This window comes from Zophobas morio, unplaced genomic scaffold (assembly GCF_036711695.1).
Source record: "Zophobas morio isolate AGI-343-1 ecotype UQ-CSIRO unplaced genomic scaffold, CSIRO_AGI_Zmor_V1 ptg000031l, whole genome shotgun sequence".
Classification (NCBI taxonomy): Eukaryota; Metazoa; Arthropoda; class Insecta; order Coleoptera; family Tenebrionidae; genus Zophobas; species Zophobas morio.
In genome coordinates, this window is record NW_026972136.1 from 1,261,690 (window position 1) to 1,273,714 (window position 12,025).

General features: G+C 29.4%; 1 protein-coding gene across 2 annotated transcripts in view; it reads left to right on the forward strand.

Annotated features, from left to right (window-relative positions):
- Positions 1-12,025, forward strand: part of Dachs (dachs) — a 205,211-nt gene that overhangs the window by 57,830 nt on the left and 135,356 nt on the right. For both annotated transcript variants that reach the window (XM_064069739.1, XM_064069738.1), the window contains exon 3: positions 3,839-3,927. In XM_064069739.1, coding sequence (XP_063925809.1) covers positions 3,839-3,927 — 89 coding nt within the window. The remainder of the gene's footprint in view (positions 1-3,838; positions 3,928-12,025) is intronic.

The window sequence follows — 12,025 nt, forward strand, 5'->3', positions numbered from 1 at the left end:
AAATTTTGCCTTTCAAACCGAGTATTTCCAAAATTTTGCTCCGGTACCATAAACACGCTATATTTTTGGAATTTTTTGTGGATCTTTAGACAACTTTCTCAAAACCTCAATTTTTTAAGTCGTAAAATTTTCAACTTTTTTTCTACTAGTTTCGAAAATTACCCCTTTTTTTTCGTTAATTTCGGCCTCCAGAAGTTATTTTTGCCTTCGTTTATTCCAAAATTTGTATCTTTTTGGAATTAATATAAAGCGAGTTCTACACCCTAGAATTTTTTGTGGATTTTTAGATAACTTTTCTTAAATCTTAATTTTTTTATACTCTAAAGTCAAAAAATGTTCGACCTTTTTTCGAGTAGTTTCGAAAATTACCTGAGGAGATTTTTTTTGCATATTTCGACCTGTAGAATTTATTTTGGCGTCATTTTTCCAAAAATTCATACTCATAAAATTTTCGACCTTTTTTCGAGTAGTTTCGAAAATTAGCTGAAGATTTTTTTTGTAGATTTCCACATACGGAAGTTTTTTGCCTTGATTTTTTTGAGAATTTGTACCATTTTTCCAGAATCTTCATAAGAAATAATATACTTTATGGATCTTTCAAAATTTTGCCTTCCAAGCCGAATATTTCCAAAATTTTGCTCCGGAACTGTAAACACGCTATATTTTTTGGAATCAACAAAAAGCGAGATCTACACCCTAGAATTTCTTGTGGATTTTTAGGCAACTTTTCCAAAAGTTCTATTTTTTAATACTCTAAAATCATAAAATTATCGACGTTTTTCCGAGTAGTTTTGAAAATTTCGTGAAGATATTTTTTTTGCATATTTCGACTTTTAGAATTTGTTTTGGCGTCATTTTTTCGAAAATTCTTGCTCATAAAATTTTTTTGTATATCTTTAGACAACTTTTCAAAAAGATCAATTTTTTAAGTCGTATTTTTTTTTTCGACTAGTGACGAAAGTTACCGGAAGTATTTTTTTTTTTAGATTCCAGCATCCAGACGTTATTTTTGGCTTCATTTATTCGAAAATTCGTATCATTTTTCCAGAATCTTCTTATGAAATGGGGCAGTTTATGGATTTCTCAAATTTTCATTTTTAAAATCGAATATTTCCAAAATCTTACTCCGAGACCATAAATAAACAGGCTATATTTTTGGAATCAACAAGTGGAGATGTATCTAAATCCTAGATTTTTTGTGTGGATTTTTAGACAACTTTTCCGAAATCTCAGTTTTTTTAAAACTCTAAAGTCATAAAATTTTCGACTTTTTTTCGGGTAATTTCGAAAATTAGCTGAAGTATTTGTTTGTAGATTTCCATATCCAAAAATATAAAAATATTTTTGCCTTGATTTTTTCGAAAATTCGTACCATTTTTCCAGAATCGTCATAAGAAATATGATAATTTATGGATTTTTTAAAATTTTCCCTTTAATACCGAGTATTTCCAAAATTTTACTCGGAATCATAAACACGCTATATTTTTGAAATCAACAAAAAGCACCCTAGAATTTTTTGTGGATCTTTAGACAACTTTTGCAAAACCTCAATTTTTTTAAGTCATAAAATTTTCAGCTTTTTTACGACTAGTTTCGAAAATTACCTGAAGTATTTTTTTGTAGATTCCGGCCTCCAGAAGTTATTTTTGGCTTCATTTATCCGAAAATTCGTATTTCCAGAATCTTCTTATGAAATGGGAAATTTATCTAGGTATTTTTCAAATTTTTCTCTTTCAAATCGAATATTTCCAAAATCCTGCTCCGGGACCATAAACTATAAAATTTTCAACCTCTTATCGAGGCGTTTGGAAAATTATTTGAAGATTTTTTTTAATATTTCGAGTTTTAGAATTTATTTTGGTATCATTTGTTCAAAAATTCTTACTCATAAAATTTTCGACCTTTTTTCAAGTAGTTTCAAAAATTAGCTGAAGAATTTTTTTTGTAGATTTTCATATCCAGAAGTTTTTTTGACTAGATTTTTTCGAAGATAAGTAGGTACTATTTTTCCATAATTTTGCTCCGGGTCATAAAATCACTAGAATTTAGAGTCAACACGTGGAGATCCAGATCTCACATTTTTTGCGATGTTTTTTCAAAAGCTCAATTTTTCAATACTAAATCCTTATGGAAATATTCGACAGTTTTCAGAGCACTTTCGAAATTGTCCAAAGACATTCTTTTTTGGATTTCAATCTCCAGAAGATAATAACATCGGCTCTATTTATTTGATAATTGCTACCATTTTTCCAGAATTTTCAATATAAAATGCGGTAATTTTGTGAAGATCACTGAAAGATCTATGTCCTAGAATTTTTTGTGAATTTTCTGGAAACTTTCCCTAAAGTTCAAATTTTCAATATCTAAAATTACTTAGAGAGATATTTTTGTGCATTTTGATGTCCACAAGTTGTTTACAGCTTCACTTTTTTCGATAACTGCTCCATTTTTTTCAGAATTTTCAGGAAAAATATGCCAATTTTGTGGATTTTTTGACGAGTTTTCGAAAAACTCATTTTTTTATTTTCGACCTTTTTTTACCAGTTTCGATTTTTTTTACAGATTTCGATCTTCAGAATTTATTTCCGGCTTCATTTCTTCTGAAATTCCTACCATTTTTCCAGAATCTTCAATAAGAAATATGCAAATTTTTGATTTTTAAAAATATTGTGTGTTAAAGCTTATATTTCGAGAATTTTGTTCAGGGGGCATAAACACATTATATTTTTGAAATCAACGCGTTGAGATCTATATCACAGAATTTTTGTGGATTTTTTTTGCAACTTTTTCACCACTTTTGAAAATTACGTAACAATTTTTTTTTTAGATTTCGAATTCCAGAACTTTGTTTCGGCCACATTTTTGCATAGCACCACTTCAAGATATAATATCTCAAAATTTTTTTAGATTTTTGGCAGTTTTCCCAAAAGCTCAGATTTTCAAAATTCCCAGTTCCTTTTTTTCCATAAATAATCCAAAAGTGTAAAATATATAGGGTGTTTTATTTAAAATAATACAACTTAATGAGAAGGAAAATTTTCGATAGACTGATAAATGCGTAGTTTTCCACCACAAATTGGGACACTGTATATATTATTGATACGAAAAATATGACGTTAAGTGAGCCAAGAAAATCTTCATAAAATGTTTTAATATTTAATATAACACCAATCATTTTGTATACGCTTAGACATTTTTTACACACACTATGGGCACACATTATTAGATCGAAAGCTCCCCTATAACACTAAATATCCCTGCCCGGAAATTCCTCCGAAGAAACTTTATTCACCCATCCCATTTTTCATCCGTTAACGTTTATTACCTTTTCTGTTCCGTTTGATTTATTTTCGCTTTAGCGTTGAAGCTCACTCCTGATGTTAATCTCTTCCAGAAACCGACACTTGTCCAAAACCGTTACCTTTTTTATTGTAGTCTTCAACCTTGAATCATACATTTGGGTTGAACCAACTTGTCTCAGATTTTATTACACGATTCCTTCCCAAAAGGAAATTTATCTTTCAGGTGCTAACATCCGTTCATTAATAACCAAAATAAATAAGGCGTGTCCACTTAACAAATTGTTGTATTAAGATTAGCTCGGACGGATCGACAGATAACGATTTATCGAGCACTCGGATTTTATGGATTTCCGGAACCAGAAGCTCGATATTCTTAATCATCCGTCTAGTTTAATGCCGCTGCTAATGAAGTATTTATAATGGTGGAGGCGCCTTCATTATAGTGTGCACAGTCTGTCGATGGTCATTAAAATCCGAAACGACACTTGTAAACGGTTTGCTGAGGCAGGACTTAATTAAATGTGGTTTATTTTCAGATATCGCGAAAAAGAAGCTTTGCAGAAACGGCTTAGTCGCGTGGTAGAAGCGGCTTCTAGGAGCAGCAGGCGACACTCGAGCTCGCAAGGTGAGCAATAAATTAATTATTTTTAAATGTGTAATTATCCACAACTAGTAGAACGAAAAAATGATAGATGATATTTTTAAACTGAGAAATTACTTAAAGAATTGTTGGTGAATACGTTTAAAAGCCAACCTGTTTTTCTAAGGAATGTGGTAACACGTAGGTGCTACTAAATTCTAAAATTATGTTGGTTTTTTCACTTTATAGTAACACATTTAGTACTAATTCAAAAATGAACGGATTCGTTCTAATTAATTCTCGAATCTCCTGCAACAAATGTTCATCTGATGCCACAGCCACCATGACTCACCTCTGCGTATTATCAGGTTTCACTTACTCAGCAAAATGAAATACCAGCGAGTGAATTATCTCGACTCTTGATGTCTACCGTTAGTAATAGTTGTTGGCCGGCAACAAATTACCACTAATTTAAGTATGATGAAGTGTGACTGGTTTTTTGTTTGCGTTAGATGATAATTTATACCCTTTGTATAAATTGTATGAGTGAACGCGCGGATTTTCAGGATTTTTATTGTTCCGCGTTTCTCGATTTAATTGAGTCGGACGGAAGTTGAGCCGGCGCTGGTTTATCGTGCAATAAGTCAGCATGTTTTATGAAATATTCACCTGACATCTCAATGGACAGCTCGATTTCTATATAATTAATACATAGAGACTTACGTGTCCACAATACCAAGTGGATACTTGCCGTTTGTGAGCTATTAGAAACAACGGTTCGCTTCGTGCTTCGGAAAAGCGAACCTGAAATGGATTGAGGATTTCAGTGTTATTAACTAATAAATACCTGGCTTTCAGAGAGTGTGTGACCGGCATTCAAACGGTTTTTATGGGTTTGGCGCGGGGATTTTCTCAAGAGATGTGAAGAGTTGTAAAAAGGTGTAAAGCAAAGTGATCGTTCTGGGTGATTTTACTGTCTGGCGTTTTTCTACTAGTTTACGTGAGAGAATAGCAACTATTTTGAATCATTTTGCAAAGTTGATCAACTTTATTCAGTGTAATGACATTGCTTCTAAGACACCGGTTTTCACCATGGTTCATGTACAGAGTATTCGGAAATTTGCGCATGAGAAGATTACTACACTGAAGAAGCGACTATAAAGAATAAAATAAATGCCACAGACGTGCCACATCTGTTTTCCTTTACTTCTCACTCTTTATACTTCTTTTCAAGCATAAGCATCCTTCTCCTAGTATTTTGCGCTCTCATCTTCCAAAGCTTTTGTTTGCAGTCCTTCTTTTTCTCTTTCAAACATTCTTGGAGTATTTGTGGTTTGTGAATCCGTGTTGAATTTTTTTTAATTTTTCGATTTCTAATTTTTCAATTTTTGTCGTTTGTCGTTTCTAAAATTTCGAAATTCAGTTTTTCAGGTTTCTAAAGCTTCAATTTTTCGAATTTTAAAATTTTTGATTTTTTGACTTTTCGAATTCTCAGTTTTTCGATATTTCAGTTGTTGGGATTTTTAGATTATCAGTTCTTCAATTTTTCTTGGACTTTTCAATGTTTCGATTTTTCGATATTGGGTTATTTCGATTTCTTGATTTTTCGAGTTCTCAATTTTTCGATTCCTCCATTTCTCGATCTTTTGATGTTCCAGTTTTTAAATTTTTTGATATTCCGATTTTTCAATTACTTGATTTTTCGGTTTTTCGACTTTTGGAATTTTGTAATGTTGGATTCGATTTTCCAATTTTCCAATGTTTCAAATTTTTTGTTTCCTAATTCTTCGGCATTACGGTTTGGGGATTTTTTTCTCAATTTTTCAATTTTTCGATTCTTCAATATTATGATTTTTCAATTTGTTGAATTTAAAATATTTGGATTTCTCTTTTTATTGGTTTTTCAGTTTTTCGATTTTTTAAATTTAACATTTTTCAATTTTTCGATGTTAGGTTTTTTATTTTTTTTGATTTTTCGAACTATCTATTTCTCGACATCTCGGTTTTACAATTTTTAAAATTTTTGCAACTTTTCGATTTTTCGATTTCTTATTTTTTCAAGTTTTCGATTTCTCAATTTTCAAGATTACAATTTCGGGAACTTTTCTTTTTCTGGATTTTTAAATTTTTCCATATTTTAATTTTAGAGATTTTAGATTTTTCGGGTTGTCGATTTCTCGATGTATCGACGATCTGTCGATTTTTCTAGTTTTCGGATTTCTTTCAATTTTTTCATTTTAAATTTTTTTCGATTTCTCAATTTTTCGATATTTTAGTGTTGGGATTTTTTAGATTTTTGATTTTAAAATTTTTCAATTACTCAATTTTTCGACTTTTCAACATTTAGATTTTTCGATTTTTCGATTTTTTTATTTAGCCATTTCCCGATTTTTGAAGCTTCGGTTTCTCAACTTCGTAATTTCCCGATTTTTCTATTTTTCAGGTTTTTAAAGCTTCAATTCTTAGATTTTACAATTTTCCAACTTCTTAAATAGTTAAAGTCAGTTTTGTGATTTTTCAATTTTTTGATGTCTTAAATTTTGGAGTTTAGGTTTCTGAATTCTTCGTTTTTTGAATTTTTATATTTTTAATGCTTCAATTTTCCGATTTTACAATTTTTCAATTTTTTACTTTTCGACCTCTTGATTGTATATTTGGGGATTTTCCAGTTTATCGATTTTCCAACAATTTTTCATCGACTTTCCATTTTTTTAAATTTCAGATTTTTCGATATCTCGTTTTTTGAGTTTTCAGTTTTTGATTTTTCAACTTTAAAATTTTTCAATTTCTCAATTTATCGAGATTTTGATGATTTTGATCCGGATGTTATGATTTTTTGATTGTTCAGTTTCCCGATTTTTCGATTTTTCTATTTATCGATTTTTTTAATTAAAATTTTTCCATTTTTCAGTTTTTAATTTTTCGATTTTTCAATTTTGGGCTATTTCGATTTCTCCATTTTTCGACTTCTGGATCTTTCGATTTTTCGATCTTTTGATATTTCAATTTTTAATTTTTCCTTAATTCGGTTTTTCGATTTTTCAAATTTTCGATTTTTGGGCATTTGGTTTTCATATTTTTGAATTTTTCAATTTTTCGGTTGCGGTTTTTACACTTTTTGATCTTCCAATTTTTAGATTCTTCAATTTTTCAATGTTTCGATTTTTCGATTTTATAATTTTTCGATTTTTCGAATTCTCCATGTACATAATTAAAAAATTTTCGACTTTTCCATTTCTCACTTTTTCGAGTTTTCGATTTCTCAATTTTCCATAATTTAGGTTTGGGAATTTTTCTATTTATGGATATTTTAATTTTTCAGTTTTTTAATTTGTCAATTTTTCGATTTCTGAGGTTTTGATTTGTCAATTTTTCAATATTTCAGATTTAGGATTTTTCAATTTTGCGGTTTTTAAAATTTTCAATTTTACAATGTTTCGATATTTCCAATTTCGTTTTTTCAATTTTTCGATTTTTCAAGTTTCGATTTGTTAATTGTCCCATATTTCAGTTTTACCATTTTCCAATTTCTCGATTTTTCAATTTTTTAATTCCTCAGTTTTTCAATTCTTAAACTTTTCAATTCTTCCATTTTTCGGTTCTTCAATTTTTCAATTTTTAAACTTTTCGATTTTTTTGATTTTTAATTATTCAATTTTTTAAATTTTAGACTTTTAGATTTCTTGATTTCTCGTTCTTTTTATTTCAAACTTTCAATTTTTCAACTTTTGGCTTTTCGATTTTTATATTTTTCGATTTTCCAAATTTTCGATGTTTCGATTTTTCAATTTTTTGATTTCCCAATTTTTTGACATTTCAATTTTGGGATTTTTCAATTTTTGGGTTCTTCAGTTTTTTGGTTTTGTATTTTTTAGATTTCTCGATTTCTCGTTTTTTGATTGTTCAATTTTTCGAATTTTCATTTTATAATTTTTCGATTTTTGAGATTTTTGGTTTTTCATTTCGATTTTTAGACTTTTGGTCTTCGATTTTTCAATTTAACTTTTTGGGATTTTTCGTGCAATTTTTCCTAGACTTTTTAGTTTTTCGATTTATCGATTTTTCGATGTTTGGGTTTTTGGGTTTTTCAATTTTTCGACTCATCAGTTTTTTCGATTTTCATTATTCAATTTTTTTTATTTTAGACTTAGATTTTTTGATTTCTCGTTTTTTTTATTTCGAACTTTCAATTTTTCAGTTTGTAAATTTCCAATTTCTCGATTTTTTGAGTTCGCGGTTTTTCGATTTTTCAAATTTTCGACTTTTTGGCTTTTCTACTTTCCAGTTTTTCGATGTACCGATTTTTCAATTTTTTGATTTTTCAATTTTTTGACTTTCCAGTTTTGGGATTTTTCAATTTTTTGACATTCCAGTTTTGGGATTTTTCAATATTTGGATTCTTCAGTTTTTTGGTTTTGTAAATTTAGATTTTTAGACTTTTCGTCTTCGAATTTTCAATTTTAGATTTTGGGATTTTTCGTGCAATTTTTCCTAGACTTTTCAGTTTTTCGATTTCTCGATTTTTGAGTTTTTGGGTTTTTCAATTTTTCGACTCTTCAGAATTTTGATTTTTAATTATTCAATTTTTTAAATTTTAGACTTCTAGATTTCTTGATTTCTCGTTTTTTTTTATTTCAAACTTTCAATTTTTCAGTTTTTAAATTTTCCAGTTTCTCGTTTTTTGAGATTTTTGATTTTTCATTTCGATTTTTAAATTTTCGATTTTTAGACTTTTCGTCTTCGATTTTTCAATTTAACATTTTGGGATTTTTCGTGCAATTTTTCCTAGGCTTTCAGTTTTTCGATTTCTCGATTTTTCGATGTTCCAGTTTTTGGATTTTTCAATTTTTCGAGTCTTCAGTTTTTTGATTTTCAATTATTCGATTTTTTAAGTTTGGACTTTTAGATTTCTTGATTTCTTGTTTTTTATTTCGAACTTTCAATTTTTCAGTTTGTAAATTTTCCAGTTTCTCGATTTTTCGATTTTTTGAGTTCGCGGTTTTTCGATTTTTCAAATTTTCGACTTTTCGGCTTTTCTACTTTCCAATTTTTCGATCTTTCGATTTTTCAATTTTTTGATTTCCCAATTTTTTGACATTTCAGTTTTGGGATTTTTCAATATTTGGGTTCTTCAGATTTTTGGTTTTTGAGTTTTTCAATTTTTAAATTTTACTGTTTTCGATTTTTCAATTTTTCGATTTTTCATTTTACATCTTTTCGACTTTTGAGATTTTTGATTTTTCATTTCGATTTTTAAATTTTCGATTTTTAGACTTTTCGTCTTCGATTTTCAATTTTACATTTTGGGATCTTTCGTGCAATTTTTCCTAGACTTCAGTTTTTCGATTTTTCGATGTTTGAGTTTTTGGATTTTTCAATTTATCGACTCTTTAGTTTTATTATTTTCAATTATTCAATTTTTTAAATTTCAGACTTCTAGATTTCTTGATTTCTCTTTTTTTATTTCGAATTTTCAATTTTTCAGTTTTTAAATTTTCCAGTTTCTCGATTTTTCGATTTTCCAAATTTTTGACTTTTCGGCTCTTCGATTTTTATATTTTTCGATGTTTCGATGTTTCAATTTTTTGATTTCCCAGTTTTTCGACATTTTAGTTTTGGGATTTTTCAATTTTTGGGTCCTTCAGTTTTTTGGTTTTCCAAATTTTAGATTTCTCGATTTCTCGTTTATTGATTTTTCAGTTTTTCGATTTTTAAATTTTACTGTTTTCGATTTTTCAATTTTTCGATTTTACAATTTTTAATTTTTCAAAATTTCCATTTCTTAATATCTCGGTTTTTTGGTTTTTAAAATTTTTCAACCTTTCGATTTCTCATTTTTTCAAGTTTTCGATTTCTCAGTTTTTAACATTTCAGTTTTGGGAATTTTTCCATTTTTTGATTTTTCGATTTTTGACGATATTTCAATTTTTCAGTTGTTCGATTTTTCGTAACATTGTTTTAAATATACAGTACCTACGTTTAAAAAAATACCGCTCTGAAGGAGCAGTCTTAGAACGTTGAAATTTTCTAAAAATAAGTAAAGCAGAAAGTCAAACAATGGATTAAATTTTCAACAAAAACAAAAAAATTGTATTTACAAAAAAACAAGTAACCCTTCTAGGCACTGTGGACGTAATTCATCTAATGTGTTGAGAGGATGAGGTAAACGACTCAGTCTTTTCTCCATAATATCCCAGACATTTTCGGTTGGATTTAAATCAGGTGACCGTGGTGGCCATGCCAAAAGATTGCCGTTAAGGATGGGAATCATCTTGTTGAAAAATTATGGGTTTAAGGCCGTATGGCGACGTTGAACAAATTGTAAATTTTGCCATTGAAACTTCAGTTTTTCTACTTCTTCCAAAACAATTCTTGATATTGAGGCAATTAATGAAATCATTACAATAATTTTAAGTCGAAATGCATGGCTCGAGTTCGCAGTGCAAAGATCGCAACACCTCGCCGCCAAGCCAGAAAAACCCATCGAAACTCCGTTTCCTCACCACAATCGCTTTTCGCAATTTAAAACAGTCCGATTGAGCGCGCACAGTTATGGGCATTAAACGGCGTTATGTCTGCACCAGGAATTCAGTCAGCGCAAAAATCGCGCTTTCAATGGCTAATTATAAATTTTTACGGGACGAAATGGCGGCCGTCTGAATATAGTAATAGAATCCATTGTTCCGATGGCGGTATCTTAAAATCATCGAAGAGTGGGTAATCTCGATAACGCTACACAGATAACGAGACAAAGTACAACGTGCGGTATGTTCACTCCTTAGAAGAACATGACAGCCGATAGCCTCTACACAATTTACAACGGACGCATGTTGAATTCTTTTATCAAAACATGCCGGGTGCTTTTTCACGATCGGGAGCACTCTGCATTGCGAAGGAATTAACTCTAGGGGGAATTCGCTTTGACTGTTAAAGAGCGACTTATTTGGGACGAGGAGGTTTTCTTCTGGAGAGAGTAATAAATAAATTGGTTTTTCTCTGGTAAACCACATCAGAGATAATAAAACGTGCACTACACGGAAGCGGAAATTAAAAGTAAATTATTGCTGTCACGAGTAATATCAATCTAAATTTCAAAATGCCGTCTGACGTTCTATTAAATTACTTGAAAGTGATGAATTTAATAGCACGCTGGAGTCACAGACGTAATAGACGTAATTAGTTTTCATTATATTATAGTCGCTAAATTGACAAATAAATTAAATTAATGCCGACAACCAAGCCTTGATTATATTTTGTTGTTGTTGCATAGATGTAATTTTCTATTTTGTTACACGTTATTGAATCGCTAATTCCCGTTGCTTTCATTCCTATTAAAGAAATTAAATCCACACTTGAGAATTTGCGAAAACTAAATACGTAAATACCTTAGTTAGCCGTATTAGTGTTAAATTTTTGAGTTTGGTGATTTTGAAATATTTGTCGATTTCTAGATTTCTTTTTTTTTGATTTTTTAGTTTCCCAATTTTTCAATCAAGTTATCGTTTTTTTTATTAAAGGTATTGTATTTTTCAATTTTTAGTTTTTCGATTTATCGATTTTGGAGTATTTCGATTTCTCCATTTTTCGACTTCTCGATTTCTCGTCTTTTGATGTTTCGATTTCTCAATGTTTGATTTTTTTAATTTCTCGATATTTAGATTTTTCGATTTTTAGAATTATTGATTTTTCTCCTTTTCGAATTTTTGGACGTTTTATTTTTGGGATTGTTCAATGTTTTGATTTTTTAAATTTTAGATTTTTCGACTGCTTGATTTTTCGTTTTTTTTTATTTTTCATTTCTCGATATTTTGGTTTTCCTATTTTTAAAATTTTTCGACGTTTCGATTTTTCGATTTCTCACTTTTTCAGGTTTTTGATTGATTTGGGAATTTTTCAATTTTCCATATTTTATACCGATTTTTCAATTTTTTGACGATCTTTCGATTTTTCGACTGTTCGGATTTCGATTATTCAGTTTTTCAATTTTTCAGTTTTTAATTCTTCAGTTTTTGTTGTTTCTATATTTTCGAATGTTTGATTTCCATCCATTAATCAATTTTTTGGTTTCCCGATTTTTCGACTTTTGTCGACTTTTAGTTACTTCGATTTTTCAATTTTTTGATTTTACTACATATTTCTGGAT